Genomic DNA, 20388 nt, shown 5'->3' with positions numbered 1-20388 from the left:
CACCCCGTGGGGCAGGGCAATACTATTATCCCCATTTTACAGATGGGGAAACTGAGGCACCAAGCCAGTAAGTAGTTAGCCCAAGGTCACCCAAAGGGAGTCTGCAGCGGAGCAGGGAATTGAACCACACCTCCTACCTCTGTGCCTGGGGGTGGAGAGACAGGCAGGGTAACGTTTTCCAAAAGCACCGAAGTCCCATTTTCAAAAGCAATGTCAACACCAAAGTCCCCATTGTGTCTCACTGAAAGTCAAAGTGTGGCTGACACTAAAGATGCTATAGCGAGGACAAATAGTACAGTGAGGGAAGGGGTTCCCCCAGCACTCGATGTAGTTACTCTGGAGTAACTCACAGGGAGAAGCCAGGTCAATGAAAAAAATCCCTCTATCAACCGAGCGCTGGCTACATTGGGGCTTCGGTTGTCTTAACTACGTCCCTCAGGGGTGTGATTTTTTTTTTTTTAAATACACACTTCTGAGCAACATACCTAGATGGACCCGAGTTCTAGGTGCAGACCAGGCCTTGGGCTCCTATGTCACTCCTGAAAACAGGACTTGGGCACTTCTGGAAAATTTTATCCATGCTCTCTAAGCCCTAGTCCCCTGGGAGCCTGAAACAGGCCCATGACCTCAGAGGGGGTCCACCCTCTACAGGGACACCAGTGGGCAGCACCGATGCAATGTGGTTCTACCCACCCGTTCTACCCAAGGAGAAGGCTGGTCACAGGGCTACAATTCCTCTATTTCTAGTGCTAACTTTCCTCTGCCACAGATTTCATTGGCGGTCCCCAGCAGAGCCCTGGCCCCGCACTGCACAGAAGACGCCTTTCTGAGCGTTCCAGGAACCCAGCAGGTCTGCTGCAGCTTGCTCTCCATCCACTCCTCCTCCCCGCCCCAACCTCCTTTTCTGTGCCTTGCCCCTACACCTTTTCCTGACAAGCCAGGACAATGGCCTGGCGCCTGGCCCTTTGTTCTGCTCCCTGGGGAAGCTGTCCAGCATGCCAGTGGCCAGGAGGTCGACCTCTGATCTGACCTCAGCTGGTTCAGTAGCACACTGGCTCTCCTACCGACTGGCTTCCTCACTCAATCCTTGCTCATGCCCTGAGATCTGGGACCAGGTTCCTGGGGGTGGGGAGCCTTTTCCTCTTCCTTCCCCAACCCATTTAAGGAACCCCGGATCCCCTTTCCCTCGGGGCCTTGCAGTGCTCCTGAGGTCAATAAAAACCTCGTGTCGGCCTCAGGCAAGGGGTGGAGCATTCTGTTTTCGATACCCCCAGAGAATGATCTGAGCCCAGCGGATTATCTGCCTCATCCTGAGCCTTCTGTTCACCAGCCCAGCCACCAAGGCCCGCAGCTCTAGCGAGGAAAGGCACAGGGTCAGAGAACACTTCCCTAGCCAACTAGCAAGCCTTAGATCCCTTCGCAGGGCAGAGGGCATCTACGGGGAGGGAAGGGTTAAACACGGGGGCAGGGGGCTATTGAAGAGAGAGGGCTTAGGGAGATCATTCAGACTCATGTTTCACTAGAACTTGGCCAGTCCACATATTTAAGCCACATGCAGCACTGTGGTCTCAGAGCAGCTATTTGACACTCAGATCAATTATTGTCTCCCTAAGCACTGCCCCCACAGCCCTAGCCCTTGGAGATTGTCAGAGGGGGTGTGCATCCGTAGCATGCAGGGAACCGACTAGCTTACAGCCAGCTTTGTCCGCCTCACCTTGCACCTGCAACAACCTCGAGGTTACAGACAGAGACTAACCAGCTACAGCATCTTCCCAGACAGGAGGGAAGTTTCACCAAGGAAGCCAGGAGCTTGGGTCATGCTTGTACAGCACACGAAGGCCCAACCTAGCTGAGGCCCCTGAGCAATCCTGCAGTATCAGCTGTTAAATTGTATGAGTTCCCTTCACTAACAGAAAAGCATTCCCTGTCCTATGGGGCTGGGCTGGCAAGCGCTTGGCCCAGAGATGCAAAGGAGAGGTAAGTTATCCCCCTTCTACAGAGACCCACAGAGATGAAGTGACTTGCTCAAGGTCACACAGGGAGTCAGTGGCAGAATCCCGGTCTCCCAAGTCACAGGCCAAATGCCTTAGGCCCCAGGTCACCCCTCCACCTGTAGGCCAGCCTTGATGGAGCAGATTTTCAGAAAAGTTCAGTGCCCACTAGCAGGGCCACAGGTTCAGAGTCCTCATCAGCTAACCGGCAGAGAGCACCTCTGAAAGTCTGGCCCTCGGAGCAGAGCAGTTCATACAAATCATGTTGGGGGTAGGGAGAGGAAACAACAAAGTAACAATGCATGAAACAAGGCTAGACAGAGGGGGAGATTTTTTTTTAAAGGCACAAGGGGGAAGTTGAGTGCCCAACTCCCATGGAGTGCCATGGAGTTGGGCACTTAACTGTTCTTTTGAAAAGTCTCCCCCAGAAGATACTTGTCAGACTCTAACCTTCCATATGGATCTCCATTGTTGCTCACATTTGGTGCAGTGACTTTTTGTTTTTGGAAGCAGTGTCTAAGGTTTCTCTCCTGGGCGGTACAGCACCCTGTCCTCCCACTCCCCGCCACACTTTCTTAAGGAAAGAAGTTGGGGGAGGCAATTGCTTAGTCAAGGTTAACGTGATGCTAAATGCAATTGTGTGCCCGGGGCCAGCTGGTGTAACAGCAAGCAGAGTTACTCCCACTAGTAACCTGAGAGTAGCTCATTTGCAAATGCAAAGGAACCCCAAACCAGTACCTGTCTCCTGCTGGAAAATCCAGCAGATGAGACACTGCATGGAAGCCAGAACATAAAGACGACAAGCAGATAACCCACCCCACGGCTTGTCCGTCACCCCTCCCGATAGCGTTTACAGCCTCAGGCTGAGAAGCCATCTACTGGAGTCTTACAAGACTAACTAGAACCCCACCATTTTTGGCAAATGTGCAAGAACACTGCATAAAATTAAAAGACAAAAACAAAATAACCTCACCCCGCAACTCCGGTGCCTGTCCGGGCTCGGCTGCCCGCTCCAGGCATTGTGACCTGGCAGCACCATTCGCGTTCAGACCTGCCACGCCTCCATTGCGACAGGGACAGCCAGGCCCGATCTGAGCCAGTGGCATTGTGACCTGGCACTGAGGTGGCAGCAGTGCCCGCTCACATTTGGTCTGACCATCCCTTGGATACCATGACAGGGTGGGAGCTGAGCCAAACCTGAAACTCTACTCCCCTCCCCACCCCAAAACACATGGAACAAGACAAGACAAGAACAAAATTCCCAGAAAATTATGAAAAATAAAAGTGATTTCATGGGGCTCTACCTAGAACTAGACAAACCATCAGAGAAAACAGGGAGGAGAAAAGTTACATGCCACACCCAGGAGTTGCTTAAACGGAGAAGCATCTGCAGAATTAGGGCAGAAATGTATGCTGCTTTGAGTCTGATTCTGTAATGTCCTACACCTTGCACAGAGCTTTACCCCCAGAGTACAGTGGGAGTAACATTGATTATTTGTACTGAGACAGCACCTGGCAGCCCCTGCCCAAAGAACTCCCATTCGAAATGGGTAAGGCAAAGGGTACGGATATTATCTCTATGTCACAGCTTGGAAACAGAGACCCAGAGAAGTGAAGAGACTTGCTCCAGGTCCCCCTGGCAGAGCTAGGGATTGAACCCGGGTTTCTCAAGCGCCAGTCTAGTGTCTTTACCGCACTGGAGTTGCGAGCTTCACGGGTCCTGTCGCATAGCGATCAGAATCCTCAAGCTCTGTGCTGGAAAGGGCGGGGGGGGGGGGAAAGAAGCTTGCAATGGTCAGACACTTTAAAGTGGACTTTGTAGGAGGAAGTTAGCTACTCTATGGAAATTGGCTCTCATTTTTATAATCCCCAACCCCATTCAGACTTATTTCAAAAGGTAGTCTTGCTGCGCTCTGCCCAAGGGATGGAGAAAACGCAGCAGGTCCCACCGGAGTTCAGGCGAACCCGGTAACCCTGAGCGGGTAGCATTTGAGTTACACAGGCTATTCTTCCTGCTTTGTAGGGATCCGGCTTGGATGCTGTGGACTCTCAATGCTTATGGGTGGGGTGGGCCGTGAGATGCTGCCAAATGCCCCCTTGAGCCAATGCTTAAGTGCGATCCAGGACACCAGCCAAGGCGTACTATCCTCTGCCTCCTCCTAGTCACACATAGGAAAACAAGGCAAGGTGTGTGTGTGGAGGGGAAGTCAGACAGGCACTCAGAGAATCGAGTAACTGCACAAGGGGGAAGATAAGAATTTGCTTTTGTCCTTTGGCTAGAGTTACTGGCACCCGGCTGAACAAGTCTTGAGTGATAAGCAGCCCAGATTATTCCTGGTATTTGGACTGTGCACAGAAGCATGCAGGGCTTGAGGAGCACAACGGGGAGGGAAGAGCTCACAGCAACTCTGCAAGCTCTGGCAAGGACTAGGTGCAAGTCATGGCTGACCCCGGTTTTAGGAAATGCTGCAGCACCGGCTACCCTGCCGCCAAGCTCGGGAGCAGTGCCTATGAAAAGCGGGTATCAGACCGTGACCCTCCGATCCTCTTGGGCAAGGGACAGCAACCTCCCAGGAGTTTGAAGCTTCATTCTCTATGGGGCAGGGACTGGGTTTTTGTTCTGTCTGTACAGCACCCAGCGCAGTGGGGGCCTGGTCCACACCCAGGGCTCCTAGATGCGGCAGCGATTCATTAGCCTCTGTGATGCTGGTAAGTCTCCCGGCCATGAAGGAATTGTCAAAAAGAGGATTTAAGTTACAATACAAAAACCCAACCCTGTATCTTAAATCTCAAGGGGGGAAAATAAACGAACTCAAGCTGGAGTGGCAAACTGGAGAGCAGGGGCGAAGGAAGTCATAAAGTATCGCTGTCAGTAACTCCTCCGGGGACAGCACCTCCAGTAGCGTGGCAGAAACTGTACCACACATCCTGCTAACAGTCGTTGTTTACATTCCTTCTGCTCCTTCCCAGCGAGCAGGGCTGCTCCCCATCAGCTGGGGCTGGAGCCCAGTCAAAAGCCTGCGCTGGAGGGAGGCCAAGCGGAGCTCCCAGCAAAAGGCTGCGCTCAGAAACCTCTGGCGGAGGTCCAGAGGCCGACACGTTTGCTTTCTGACATGTTCAGCTGCCGGGCGAAAAAGGGCTTTCCCCAAACCAGGCAGGTCTGCAGTGCTCTCCTCCGCCCACAGCATGGGCATGCCGGGGCCGAAAGCTTCAGAAGAGGGATGCCGGGGAGCTCCCAGAATTATACAGTGCTTTGAAGGACAGAGCTCGCCATGCCCAACCCAGACAGAAAAACAGGGCTGCAGCAGAGAGCTTCTGGCTGGGATGGTCAAATGAGCCCAAGGGGATTATGCACTTAAGTCCCTTGGGGGTTCTTGAAATATCCAAGCTCTGCTCTCTGAATTTGGTTTTGTCACTGCTGGCCAGATCAGTGCCCTGGCATGGCCAGCGGCCCTGTTCTCATGCAGAGTTAAGAGGCATGAGCTGGTGCAGATGCCACCTAAGGCCCACCACTGGAGCTACACCCAGGGGAGCAAGTGTAATCTGGAATGCTCTCTGGCATTTTAAAGTCATGGTGCTATCTTGACTTGCTTTAAGCAGGGTTATGCAACTGTGCTAGAGTGGCCGACAGCCTGTCTACACTAGCATTCTCACATCTGCTCCCACTGGTAGAGCTGGACATTGCTACAACAGCGATGGCTTTGCCCTCAACTGAGTCAGCTCCCCGCTCCCCCAAAAGAAAAACACAAACAAACAAAAAAGCACCAACACTGCCCGAGGTAAGGGGAAAAACCACCACACACACACCCTGGAGTGTTTATTTATCTTCTATTTGTGAGTCTCTCAGAGTCACATCTTCCAGCTTTTGTCTAGAACCACAAAGGCTAGAAACATACTTTACTGCACAACAAAAACACAGTCTCACTCTAATCACATGACTTCAGAAGCTGCATCTCCAAAAGAAACGCCAAATATCACAAGACTTCGGTTACAAAAAGCCACAAGCGTTGGCAAGCTCCGCCGACCTAAATAGAGTCACACAGATTTTCTGGCCAGCACAGTGTTAAAATTAAGAACCACAAACTTTCAATCTGTTAACAAAAACACCATCAAACACGCCCCCCCAGGTAACAAGCTGCCATGTTCGTCACTTCCAGTTTAACATTAGCTTCCAAAACTGAATCCTTTTCTTAAAAGCTGCGAGAGGCACACCAGACTGATCTTGCTCTCCCAAGAACCCACAGAGCACAGGGTTTTGGCAGTAACCAGGTGACAAAAAAAGGAAGATCACAGCTGCTGTATTTAAAAGCTTTTTCCACAGATAAAAAGATCCTGTCCCCCCCACTCTCTATTTACAGGAAATACTAAAGAAGCCACATTAAAAGATACATATCAGCCGGAGGAAGGTGTAAATAAGAGCTCAAGAAACAAAAACAAAAAACCGCATGTACCTCAGCGATATGAAAGGGTCAGCAGTGTTTTGGAAAGGAAGCGTGTAGAGCGACAGTAACCATGCTCATAGTAACACTGCAAGGAGGCAGTGTGGCCTAGCGGATAGGGTGCTAGATGGGTTTTAAACCCCAGTCCTGTCCCTGACCTGTTGTATGACCCTTAAGGCGAGTCACTTCCCTCTCTGTGCCTCAGGAGTTTCCCCTCCCCACTCTGACCATCTTCTCTTTTTAATCTGCAGACTCATTGGGGCCAAAAAATGTCTTACGTGCACATACAGAGCCTTGCACAGGGGGACCCAGACCTCAGCTGGGGTCTCTAGATGTTACTGGGACACAAGCAGTAAGAGTCCATCTAGGTCAGAGGAAGTGGAAAGAAAGGAAGACTCCATTTAAGCCAGTCTCAAGGAGTTTTGTTTTTGTTTTTTTTTTTTTTTTTACTAGGCTCTAACTATTTAAAATTGATCAGATCCTGGAAAAAAGGGTTAGTTGCACCAAAAATGTTAAGCTACGGGAGGATGAAAATGCTATACAATAGCTAAAAGGAACAGACATACAGGACCAATCAACAGCCCTGTGATTTTTTTAAATCGGAAAGCGGCATTGTACCGTTATGGAAATAGACGCACCAGGGCTCCTGATCCTTCTAGCAAACACTTTCTCTGCAAGTATTGCTTTGACGGATCCAAGTGCACCCACCTCGCAGCACCCTGGAGCTTTTTCGAACACCAGGTGCCCTTTCCCCTGGAGCCATTTCTCTTCCCTTGACCAGGGACCCCAAAATAAAAAGGTCACAGCCAATTAAAAAAAAAACAAAACACCCCCACAAAGCAGCACAAGCCTCCTTTTGCTCCCCCCCACCCCACTCCATCTGGATTCCATCTGCTGCTACTGTCTGCGTAGCATCCCCTCCCCCCAGCCCTAAACTCAGATGGTACTTAAACACATACATCAAAGGAGCCTCGGAGTGTCTGGGGAGCCCTGCTTTAAGCACATTTCCTTCTATTAGCCAAAGGCTTAGGGATTCAATACCCAGCTCTGGCCAATCACCAAGGGGGAAGTATGTGTGTGTGGGGGGAAATGAATGAGAGGAGAGAGAGAGAGAAGCTTTGCTTCCCCAGAGCGAGGCCCGGAAGGGAAGGAAAAGCAGGGGCAGGGGCTGTTCAAAAAAAAGAGTGAAACCCAGGAGAAAGCTAGTTTCTGATCTCCAGTCCAGTACATGGAACTTGCATGGGCCTGCTCTTAGAGTTAGGCCCATGCTTAAACCACACACTTAATCAGGGCTGAAATGACCACCCTTCGACTAGCCAGTGCCCCTGCCTTCACAGATCTCTGCAGAAGGATGCCAGGAGGTCAGTTCTGCCTCGGAAACCAACGCTTCCAGGGATGCGGCGCACCACACGGGCTGGCTTTTCCAAAAGCCTAAAGCCAACACAAGGGAATCCCAACGGCGAGTTTGGAGTGCTGTGTGGATGTCTACACAGATTCCCTACAGCAGTTGCAAGCCAAACATTGCAGAGCTGTGCCAGGCCAAGAGAACCCGACCAGAACATCCCCCTCGAGACACGTCTCCCAGCCAAGCAGACACACGCACGCACAAAGAACAGAGTTTTAAATAAATAAAATCAGATTATTAAAAAGCCAGAAAAAAGCGGAAGCATGTATTGACACAAGTAAAAATGTTTGGTTTGAAGACGCATACGCCCAGATACTCCACTTAGACTGCAAACAGTGGAGTCATTCACATCAATGCAAAACACCTATATCAGCACTAGGGTGAACTACTGACCAAGGTATCAGTGTTCCCTGGTTCTTTGACTTGGCCACCTTCCTTTGAAGTGGTACCTAACTGTTCCCGGTGGCTCAGGGCCACGATCTTAACTGGAGGTTGGCAGCATGTGAACTGCAAGGACAAAACAAGGAACCAGTCAAAAGAGTGCCACCTCCCTGCAAGGAGAGGCAAAAATGTCCAAACAATAAAAATCTGTCTAAGCCCCCGAAGCACAAACTAATAGAGGTTTGGGCTCTCCAGTCTCTCTCCTGGAGAGTTCATTCACACACAGCGCCAGACCCGCTTGCCACACTTCAAAATCCCTTCCAAGCTACTCCAGCCATTCCTAACATGTCCAAAGATGTTTCAGCCTCTTGGCACGAGCAGCTCTCAATACACCAGCATTCCCAGCTTAGCCAGGAATGCAACACCCCTCTTGACATCTTAAAGGACATCTTAATTCTGGCAACGAGGAGGTGGCAATTTCCCCACACATCAATGGGGAAGGACTCCTTGACCTGGCTCAAGGTCCCCAAGGGATTAAGTACTGGAGATGCAGTATTAAAAGTAACCGGCTTATAAACTCAATGCCAGCAAGTCATTTAAAGGGACATATGCTTCACGGGTACCTACTTGCTTGAACTGCTCCTCGTAAGTCCAGTCTCCGTGGTCTGGAGCCTGCTGCTGTAGCTGCAAGTGTCCCTGATGGCTCAATCCAGATGACAGCCGCTCCTGGCCCCCCGTCAGCCTCTGTGGCTCGCCTCGGTACTGCTGGGGGGCCTGCGGCTTGCGAAGAAGCAGAGATCCCGGCCCAGCTCTCACCGCTTCTGCAGGGCCCAGCCCTCCATCCTCCCCCATTTCTTCATCCTCTTCATAATCTTCTTCCTCCTCCTCCTCCTCCTCTTCCTCTTCCTCCTCCTCCCCCATGTCCTCTTCAAAGTCATCTTCACCCCACTTGCGCTTCCTAGAATTTAAAAAAAAAAAAAGGGGGGGGCGGGGGGATACAAAATGTTCAAGAGAGCTCGCTAAAAATCAACACACAAACAGAGATGCCATCTGATTTTATGCACCCCATCTCTATGCCAAGAATTGGCCCTCCCCCCACGGTGGGGAAGGCACCAGATTCAGTGCAATCAAGATTATTAGAGGGACACTCAAAACCAAAAAGGGGGCAAATTGAGAACTGGTAGAGGAAACTCCTTCCCATAAGATATGAGAAAGAGTTTAGGAGGGCGTATAAAATCCTCCTACTCCAAAGCTTCAGCAGGAAATTTCTCCTGGGGAAGGTTGTCCCATAACTGCCCACAGCAGGGCTCCTCTGGCTGCTGGTGAAGACTGAACCCTTGGTCTGATCCAGACTGGCTCTGTTCTGTAAAGGTTCTTATACCATGCCCATCACCACAGCAGCTGAGGCTCAGATTCCCAAATGGTATTTAGACTCCTAACTTCCAATGGAAGTTGGGTGCCTAAATCTGAGCACTAAGCAACACGACTACCACAGGTCGCATGCTGTTTGAGCCCACAGGAACATGGGCATTACCCATTCCTGGGCACCACCTTTCCCTTGCGCCATCTGGAGCATTAGCATCTTAAATCAGGCCAGCAACACACTGCAGTGTTAAGAGGTCACTGGACAAGACCAGGGGGCAGGGATAGCTCAGTGGTTTGAGCACTGGCCTGCTAAACCCAGGCTTGTGAGTTCAAACCTTGAGGGGGCCATTTGGGGGAAGTAGGGTAAAAATCTGGGGATTACTCCTGCTTTGAGCAGTGGGTTGGACTAGATGACCTCCTGAGGTCCCTTCCAACCCTAAAAAAAAAAAAACCACAACAGCTGCCCAGTCAATAGTGCCTTTGCAGAAGCTAGTAAGAGAAGCCAAGGGTTATTTCCTTGCTCTCACAGACACTTTTCATCAGCAGAGCTCAGAGCACTCCACACAGCTGCTCAATATCATGTTCCATTTTACAGATGGGAAGAGACTTGCCCTAGGAACAAACAGCAGGCCAGTGGCAAGATAGAACCCAGCCCTCCTGAGTCCCAGTCCGATGCTCTAACCAGTAGGAAATGTTGCCTCCCAATTTAACAGCTACCCGATGCCCACTTTTGGCTGAAGACGACTTGGGCATAAACAAGAAAGCCTGTCTGCAGGAGAGTCTTATTTTATCTCCTACTAGCTTACTAACCTGGAGCAGGAAAGCCTGAGACAGGCTATAAATTGAGGAACATCAGGGCAGGATAAAACCAAGGATTCTCATTACACAGCCCTTAGCAGCCTAATCTAAACCTCACTGATCCAGGAAGCCAGCCAACTGTTCCAAACTCCACAGCGCACTCAGGCAGGACTGCAAGTCCTCCAGAGCTTGTCTCTTCCCAGGTTGCCTTTGGAACCATTCATTCTCTCTTGTAAGCTTTTCAGGGCAAGGGCCGTCTCTCACTAGGTGGTTATACCCAGATCTGTCAGGGCCTCTCTGTGCGGTTTGCATTGCAAACAATTAGTAAGAGTTTGCATGCGAGAAGAAATAAATAATCTATTCCACACACTAGGCAATAGAAGCACAGAACATTTTCCAGTTTCTGTGAATAACTGGGGCAGTTCTGTCCACTCTCCATCCCAGCCCCTTCCTCTATGCGTACATTCTGGCCAAAAGGAGACGGTCAGCCTTAGCACAAAGCAGTCTGATGGTACAGCTGCAAACCCTTTTTTTTTTATTACGAGAAGGAAAAGAAGTCAGAATATTTTTACAGACCCTCCCCCCCCACCTCCCTTGGAAGGCCATCTACTTAAGCCAGCTTCTGCTCTGATTGACAGTGGTGTGAATTCACAGTAACTACATAGATTCCTCTGCTACGTCAGATCATCGCTGGTCCCCCGAATGCATCCATCCAGACGGAGTCAAAGTCCAGTCTCTCTTCCATCATGGCGACCCATCCTCGCTGGAAGTAGCAGCACACCTTCAACTGGGAGCTGCACCCGAGACTTTGGGATTTAGATTTGCTGCCACATCGCTGAGGGACCCATTTCTACTGGAGACATTTTCTAACTGGTTTCAGATAAGCCAGGCAGAGCTGCGGCACTGACCCAGTCCGAGGTGATGATCTCAGACAGCCTGGTTCCCCCCCGACCCCAAACAGGTCAGACCATTTTAGAGAAAAAAAACAGGCCTCTGCTAGGACTCCAGCCAGCTTAGCTGAACCAGTTTGAGAACCAATTAGAAGTTCTTCCCTTAGTGCCGACAGCCCTGGATCTGAGCCCACATGACTGCTGGCAAGGAAGCTCGCCTCTCCTGGAACAGGAAAAACAGCCAGCCAGTTGGACTGGTTATCAATGGACCCTAACATCGGGGTGGGGACACCTCGGGAATGCATGAAATAGACAGGGATGGGGAAGCTCAGCTGGAGCCCTTCAGTGCAGACACTCGTGATAGCGCTGGGAGGGGTTCTCCCCACTTCCCAGAGCGGCAGCAGCTAAGGCGACAGAAGAATTCTTCCCTCCGCAGAAACTTAGGTCAGCTTGACACTGTGCTCAGGAGTGTGGATTTTTCACACCTCTGAGGGAGGTAGCTAAGGTGACCTAGTGTTTTTTTTTAAGTGCAGACCCAGCTTTAGTGGCAGGCAGGATTAGCACCTCCCGAAGAAAGCCCTAAGCTGAGCTTAGTCTTGGTTAGGGAAGCTTCCCTCCTGCTCCTTCAAGGGGCAAAGGAGAGAACCGGTCTGCAATAAAGGCAGCAGCCCAGCTCTCTCCCTTGCCAGCATTTCAGTTCCCACCCTCCCCACCTCACTATACCCAGGTTTCTGGCCATATCCAAGTGCAGATCAGGAATGGAGACCAGTGAGAGTGTGCATGCGGGGGGGGAATAGGGATCTCAGCTCTCCAGGTGCCAGGCGAGAGTCAGGGCTCAGAACAGGAGATGGTGCTGGCCCCTGAGAAGGAGCCAGGAGATTGGGCCTGCACAGCTGCCTGAAAAGAGTAGTGTGTCATTCTGTGGGAAGGAGAAGCCTTAAGCTCATACCCCTGTCCCATACACATTTTTGGTTGGGCGGGGGAGGACAGAGGGTTTATTACAGGGGTCCCCAATGAGCCTGCGTCCTGGCCGGCAGTCGAGCATCTGCCCAGTTTCTGCAGCATTTTGATGTCGCCGCCTCTCGATGACGCCGCTTACTGCCAACAAGCAAAGTCACCGAGAGGCGTCACCGCCGAAATGCCGCAGAAATTCGGCGGCATTTCGGCAGATGCTCGACTGCTGCCACGGTCCTTTGCCTGGCGCCTGCCAGATGAAAAGGTTGGTGGTGACCACTGGTTTATTAGCTCTAGGTCCTGCTGAATTTCCATTCTCCCAAGCGCGAGTGGGAAGGTTAGCCTGGCACTAGAGTGGACCTGCACAGTCCTGTTCCTCTGTGCAGAGACGTGTTTATTTTGGTGGGCAGCGTTGAAATCTCACTTGGGATGCTCCAGGGGAGTGGCTGGCAAGTTGACCCCACGGGGCATAATTTACGTTAAGAGATTCCGTGTAGAGATGGTTTATAAAAAGGAACAACAACAGATTAGATGATACAGGCCTGTAAGCAGACAGGTTGCATGTGCCAGAGGGGGCTGTTAGCGTGAACGCCGCCATTCCACAGACTGGCCAGGACCCTCAAGAGCTAAAAGCATGAGCTGCTATAGACTCTTCAGCACATGCAAGATTTCCTAACTGGCTGGGTAAAGGGCTCATTTGCTGCAGATCAGGCGCAGAGGATCTCCAACGCACTCACCAGTGTATATAAGCACATCAGGTGTATATAACTGGCTGTCGGCTATGGTTATAAGCCACCTATTAGATTGATTAACCGTTTATTAAAACAATCATTTATACACTGACCCTTGGTAAGGAGTGTCACTATTCTGGGTCTACGCCGGTGAGTTTCCTGAGAGGTTTGTAAGTCTGCTCTGATCAAAATGGTCCAACTGTTCTTTTCTGTGCCACATGCCCCTCCTGGAAGGCTGGTGCCAGACCCTGGTTGCATCCAAAAGAAATGTCACCCCACACGAAAGAGAGGTTTGCAACAGAGCTGGGCACAGCTTGCCAATGAGGACTGAAGTGGACACATTCAGCATTAAAGGCAGGAGCCTCCACCAACTGATCTAGAAAAGTAACAAATTAGCTGGCAGCAGTAGTAGGCACTTGTCTCCTTACATGGTCCCACCACTAGAAGAGGACACACCCTGAACTGGTAGGTTACAGGTGCCCTATGGCTGATTTCTCATCATGCACAATGGGTATCTGTTGGACAAAGAGGAATTAGAGACTGTTGCTCTTCACTCCACCAGAGTCTGAATTTTTGGGAACATGCAGCCCTGTCACCTTCCCCAAGGAAGTGTGGATGGGCCCCACATCTTCACCTGGTGAGATCGAGATTCCGCTCTGCCAAATGTTTGCTCCAGGTGAACACTCTGCCAGGGTGCAACGATGTATTTTTTCCTTTCAGGTTAGACAGATATTAAAGGGAAAGGTGGGTCCATGCACTGAGCCAGGCCCCTGGAGAGCCCCCAGCACTGCCGCTTGGCTCCTGCCACTTGCAAATAGAGCGGAAAAAGACAAAAGGGGGAATCAAATCCAGTGCATCCGTTTAACTTGAAAGGTGGCTAGTCCTGCTATGGGTGTGAACTTGCCTTAAGCAGACAGGCTCACACAGAGGAAAGTGTGTCACCAGTTCGACTTTTAAAAAAGAAGGCAGATTTACACTTCAGGTTTCCAGTCCCATTCCCCCTAGTCAGCCAACAGTATAATTGTATCAGATGCATCATCGTTACCATACTTTATGCCACTTTAACTTCAGTGACAGCAGAGACCAAACTTCGATCCCTCTCCTCCAAAAATTCTCAGCCCCCCACATACTTGAGCTAAAATGAGAATCTCCATAAACTGTTTGTGCTATAGGGCATGTGACACACATCTGAAAAGTTCCGATTCCATCCTGTGGAGGGCAACGGTGGACACACACTTAACCAGTTTATTACAGTACAGTGATCCCTCTCTACTCCCAACTCCACAAGTTAGGTAGAGAAAGAGAGAGAACACACACATTGGGCTTGGATTCTGCCTATTTTCATGGCTCAAGCTTAAAAAAAAGCCACCACAACCAGCAGAAGTGACTCAAACTAATGACTCTTTAAAATTATTTAAATGACCTAGCATCAGAAATATAGATTTAAATTGGACAGCAACCCTTTAACTCAACTGAAAAAGGGCCCTACTGCTATCCCAGTGAAATATACTGAGACGGCACTTCCAAAAGCAGACAGCTGTTGACAGACAGTTCCCGCGGCTGTCCAAAGTGCCCTGTCCTATATGGGGTTGCAGGGGACAGGCGGCCTGGCACCGGCCAGAGCCAACAGAACAACCTGTTGCCTGGGTAATTTAAGACTAGACAGGGCTGCTTTAAGGACTATGTACTGGCTGCAATTCCTACAACTGTAATGGAAAGCTACACCTGAGTATGGCATGTGGTCGTTCCGGAGCATGCTGGAACACACAATAGGCATGGTACAGAGATGTAGACAGAAAAGTATCCCACCTCCTCTCGCCTCCCCCAGGCTGAGTCCATGGGATTCTCTCCCAAAAAGCAGTTCCCAGGGCTGTCCCCAAACAGGTTCTTCCCACCAGCCACCAAAGGTCGATCCTGCCCCTTGCACAGAGTTAAAGTGCTATTGGAGGCTCAGCAAAAAGCTATGGCACTGCAACATTTTGACTGTACGCGGGCAGAGACCTCTCTCAACCCCCACAATGACTTCAAATAGAACACAGCCTCAGAGGGGGTTTTGGCAATGCTCTGGCCCATTACCAAATGGCATCATGCCGCCAAAAATCAGACCGGTGGTGGAGGCTAAACCATCCGGCATCTGCTTGAAAAGTGTGGCACCCGTATTTATACAGCAGAAGGGAGACATCGGTGCAAATCTGTCAGCGCACCACACGATTTTAGAGAACATGAGACTTGTATGCTAAAATTCTGTTAAATAAGCATGATGGTTTTCAAACATGCAAAATCTGTTTCAGTTTATGGCGCTTTTCTTAAATCAAGAGGCGTCTCTGTGCAATCTAAGAATGCTCCTGTGTTAATTTGAATAAAACCAAGCTACTTTACCTAATTAGGATATAACATACCGGCCAAGTGTTATAGTATCCCCATTCAGTGGCTGGGCCAGAAGATAAAAGCCCACTACTGTTAAACATTAAAGGATGTACTCTTGTAGTCCAAGGAGAAAAGGCTTGTATTTTCAGCAGTGAAGGTCCCCAGTTCAACCCCTGCTCACAACCCATGGTGGAGAAGCTGCATTAATTTATACGCCGCTGCATTAATTCAAGTCAGTATGCAAGGCCTATGCCACAGAAGGTGTTAATTTATGCAAATTTATACATCCATACTCACAGCTCCTCCTCTTCCTCCGAGCCCATCTCCTGCTGGTACCTGCCATCCTCCTCCTCCTCCTCCTCCTCCTCCCCCTGCTCATCCTCTTCTTCCTCTTCTGAGGCCTGGCTCTCATCCGACATTCCCGGGCTGGGAGACTGGCTGAGTCCAGCTGCTGCTGCCCGCATAGCAGCCAGGGCAGCCATCTGGGCACGCTGGATGCGGGCGCTCTCAAGCTCCACCCCTTCCTCAGGTGGGGCAGGGTCCTGGCTGCGGCCACGGGCCAACTGCGAGGCCCCAGAAGGGAGGGCAACATTCTGTCCGGAGGGCAGCGGAGGGGGCAATGCTGGCGGGGGAGGTGTGGAGCGCTGCTGCTCCTGCTGCCGCGCCTCCAGCTCCTGCTGCAGCCGTGCTCGCTGCTGCCGCTGCAGGTTCTCCATCACTGCCTGCAGCTTCATGGCTCTGCCAGCTGGGGGCAGCTCCCTGGCGGAGTTGGCGGGCAATGCACCTGGGGTGCAATGCCCTGGAGTTGAGGATGCAATGTCCTGGAGGGGAGGGGTACCTGGAGGACAAAGCCCTATGGGTGCAGTGCCCCAGGGGAGCTGGCTGCCAAGTTCCTAAGAGGGCAGAAAGCCCTGGACTGGGAGGTATCTGAGGTGTCTGGTACCCTGGGAGGAAGGGGTTTACAATGCCCGAGGGAGTACGGTGCAATGCCTCGGGGGAAATGCACAGACACGCTGCACTGGGGGATGCAGGCCCCAAGGCGTTACACTAGGGGCTGCTTTGCATTGAGGGGCCGACACCAGAATGTTTCCCTGGGGACCAGGGATGGGACCCTCTGAGCAATCAGCTGGTTGCAAGCCTCTGCTCCAGGGCCGTTAGTCTCTACAAACAAAACACCTCAGGGCCAATGCCCCTCTGGCTCAGCAGGCAGCCAGCCCAGTCCTGGACATCGCACGCCCCTTAGCTTGAAGGGCACTCCCCAGGCTGGACTGCAGCTTCCTTCCTTCTTCTGGCTCTGCTGCAGTGGTAGGGCTGGGTCCTGCTAGTCCTTGGCCAATTCTGCTTCATCCAGGTGTCTGCGCAAACCTGGAGGGGTGATGAGAGAGAGAAAGCAAGGTTAGTGCAGACTGGGTTGGGGTTACCTTCTTGTGGGTGACCGCAGGGAGGAAAGAGTTAACCAGGAGCCTCATTAATTCAGAATTAACCTAGGCCCTGCCTAGACAGGAGGGAGGAGCATAGGGGAAGACGACCACAGCAGACAGGAAGAAGTGGGGCAATGAAGTTGGGGGTGGGGAGGGACAGTCCTTCAGCTTGATCTACAAGCCTGTTGCTTTGCAATCTGAGAGCTCGGAGCAGGGCGGTCTGGTCATTAGACACCCGCCTCCCACCACCTCCTGGCAGCCCTGGTGTCACTGACCCACAGATAATGGGCTCCCTCCCCTCACACCCAACACCTACTTGGTGATCCTTCACCCCAGGCCCCCGCTGCTCCTCCGAGGCCCAGCCATTGCTGGGAGAGCCATACGCAGACCCTCCTCCTCCCACCCAGCAAGGACGCAGAGCTGAGACCGCCCTGACCTTGGAGACAGAGTCGAGGAAACTGGCTAGTGCCAATTGCATGGAGGAAGGCTCCCCGCTGCGTGCGATAGGCCTACTTCTCCCTCTCCTCCCCTACTGCGTCCTCAGGACCTAACCGTGCGCCCCAACCTGCTCAGTCCAAGGTCAGGTGACCAGATAGCAAGTGTGAAAAGTCAGGACGGGGTGGGGGTGAAATCGTCGCCTATATAAGACAAAACCCCTATTAAAAAAAAAAAAAAAAAAAAAAAAAAAAAAAATCAGGCCATCTGGTCACCCTAGTCCGAGGCGGCAGAGGGGAAGGACATAGTTAGGTTCAGTCTGTACCACACAGCGGCTTGGAGCTGGCGGACAACTGTGCATCTCAGCCTCCTGGCACAGTGGTTATAGCATGGATGAGCCCAAGAATCCACACCAGGAGCTGGACCGATTCCTTCCTGGGGTGCACAAGTCAGGCCCTGGACGGGGACCCAGGTAACCTAGGTGCTGGCCCCACCTCAGCCACTAGTTTGCTGCATGGTACTTTTGTGCCTGTTTCCCTGTAACGTCAAGCGTATCGGACAGCAATGCTGATCCACCTTCGCCAAGTGTCTCAGACCCTCACACACTGAATATCAGCCAGCCCGCACTGCAGTCCGCGTCTGGGGTTGACTATGGCTTGTTCAGTGGCAGTTAAAAAAACAGCATGGGTGTGGGGAAGCCATTTACCTCTCATAAGCAGCTAGGACACCTGTTTAAAGACTGGACTAGCAAAAACAAGTTCATAACAATGTGAGGCGGCCAGCATGGATGGGGCTCAGACGGGGGGAGGGAGGGAAGATCTAGGCTAGAACATGTCCTGCAAATCTGTGGCTATCCGCCTTATATCCACAAACCATGTTTGCAGATACAGATTTCGTATCCGCCCAGGGCTCTACGCGTCCATACCCCCGTCCTGCTGGCAGATGGAATTCGTTTACCTGGAACGGAATTTACACACAGTTCCTTAGACTTGGTTTGAGCTCCACTGTCAACAGGTCCTGAAGCAGGGTCCCTGCCCCACAGCCCAATACTCCCACTCACGGGGTGTCAGTATGCTGCGACGCAGGGGTTCCCAGCCTTGGGTGGCCCAGGACGCCACTTTGACAAATTGCCAGGTGCACAAGGGCTACATATCGTTTGCCCACACAGTTACGCACTTAAGGAAAAAAAAAAAAAAACACGCTTGAAAAGTCAAAAGTCTGTCTGCCCTTTTCTTAAAAGAGAAGTTCCTCGCTGAGTTCATCAGCTGTGAAAACAAGAGCTCACTTCCCCTCCACCCCTCAGGTTTTCCCAGTACTATTAAAAAAAAAAAAAAAAAATCTGCTTACACTAGACTGTAAGATTTCCCAACATTGGGCTTTTATTACAGTAATATCCAGCCGTGATCAGGGCCCCCTTGACCTGGGGGCTGCACAGACACATAGCGAAAGAGTCCCTGCCCCAAAGAGCCCAGGCAAAAGAGACAAAGGGTGGGAAGGAAAAGACGCACAGAATAGGGAAGTGACATGCCCACACATCACGTAGCGCAGAGCTGGGAACAGAAGGCACGTCTCCTGACTCCCAGTCCAGTGCCCTGCCACTAGGCCATGCTCCCAGCAGTTCAGCTCCCCTGGCAACCAGGAAGCAAAGACTGGAGTGCTAGAGTAGCCACCTGTGTCTAACCCGGTTCAGGACAGGTCTAGAGGACACCAGAGACTTGTTAACATGGCACTCCCATTGTTGCTGGCACTGAGAGAAACATAACCAAAGCTCCAGAGAGGACTAACAGGGCTGGATTCTGGTCTGGTAAAGTCATTAGCCCCCCATGGGCTGCACTGTCAGATCTAAGATCGAGTACAACAGAAGCCAGCTGCCGAGCTAATTTGTCCCTTGGGCTTCACTGCTTAGAGGGCCAATCCACACCCTAAGTGCCACCATTTTGAGGTCGACCCAGCTGCAACACGGTAGCTCCAAACGCAGTTAAAAATACACCGGGGGGCTTGAGGCCCTGACGGGATCAAGCCGCATTTTAAGCAGCGTTCCTGGAGTTGGGCAGAGATGGGGGGGAAAAATGTGGCACCCAAAAAACAAAACAAAACAAAAACACTACACATCCTAATTTTTTATTTTAGGTCTCCACCAATATTGTTCTAGTTCTTAGACAAACAATCTCACTTCCATCCCTTCTGGACTGGTTTCCCTGCAATCGTTCAGGGGATTGAGTTTTCCAACCCGTAATAAGGATTGGGAGTAATTTAACTCCGCTTTAAACTTTAACTGTGCCGGGGAACCACCAGGCTGTAACAGAGTTCCTCGAGGTGGTAGAAGTCACAGGGTAATTGGACCTTAAGCCTGGTCCAGTTTAACTGAAAGGGTGATTAAACTGGTTTGAAACCAGCGCCGGGTATACGTGTGTGCGTGCGTACACTGCTTTAAGACGGGTTTAGCTCAGCCACAAGAGAGCGCTGAACTGATAGAACCGATTTTAAAACCGGTCTCATCCACACACTGGTTTGCATCAGTTTAACAAAAAAAAACAAAACACAATTTAAAAAACAGATTTAAAAAGCTAAACTGGTGCCCCTTTCACATTTCTAGCCCTGCCCATCCACACCGGAGACAGAGGAGCAGCACTGCCAACATGAGTGCATCAGACGACAGAGCTCTGCTGGGAGAATCTGCAGACAAATTCAGACCTAAGCAGGACAGTGACCCATTTCATGGACGGCTCTGAGCACTTCAAAGACATTGGGGTCAGTTTATTCTGAACCAGTTGGAGCAGGTGCAGAAATCTAGTCCCTTCTGAAGAGAATGCATTACAGGGAAATCAGTAGGTGGAGCAGGATGCATGATTTCCAGAGGCACGGACAGCTACAGCAGCTGGGTCGGACTTGCATGATTTTACAAAGAGAAGGAGGGAAACGTTTCTAGATCATCTCACATGTGTGTGTTTAAGCCAGAGTGACTGTTTATGTTTGCAAAATGCAGGCTGTGGGTTATACACTAGGGGCTTGTTGATGCAATTTTTGCACCACTTGAATTATAATCTGTTCAGAAGCTGGCATACAGAAAGCAGTAGAATACCCTGGCAGAGATCTAGTTATGTCCGTACACAGGCGACTATATATCTGTGTAGCAAATAAGCACCCTGCACCTTCCCCACCCTGCACCGTAAAGCACCTTCCTCCAGATATAACTGCATCCATGCTGTTG

At 51.0% G+C, this 20388-nt stretch overlaps 1 protein-coding gene across 1 annotated transcript in view; it reads right to left on the bottom strand.

Moving 5' to 3' along the window:
* The window catches only part of ARID3A (AT-rich interaction domain 3A), an 89140-nt gene that overhangs the window by 59399 nt on the left and 9353 nt on the right, over positions 1–20388 (bottom strand). Inside the window, exons 2-3 of the mRNA XM_032785764.2 lie at positions 15619–16686; positions 8844–9174 (exon numbers count right to left, since the gene is read on the bottom strand). Coding sequence (XP_032641655.1) covers positions 8844–9174; positions 15619–16055 — 768 coding nt within the window. The 5' untranslated portion in view covers positions 16056–16686. The remainder of the gene's footprint in view (positions 1–8843; positions 9175–15618; positions 16687–20388) is intronic.

Source organism: Chelonoidis abingdonii, chromosome 11 (genome assembly GCF_003597395.2).
Source record: "Chelonoidis abingdonii isolate Lonesome George chromosome 11, CheloAbing_2.0, whole genome shotgun sequence".
Lineage (NCBI taxonomy): Eukaryota > Metazoa > Chordata > Testudines > Testudinidae > Chelonoidis > Chelonoidis abingdonii.
The sequence above is the reverse complement of the archived record's forward strand: the minus strand, read 5'-3'. Positions and strand labels throughout refer to the sequence as shown.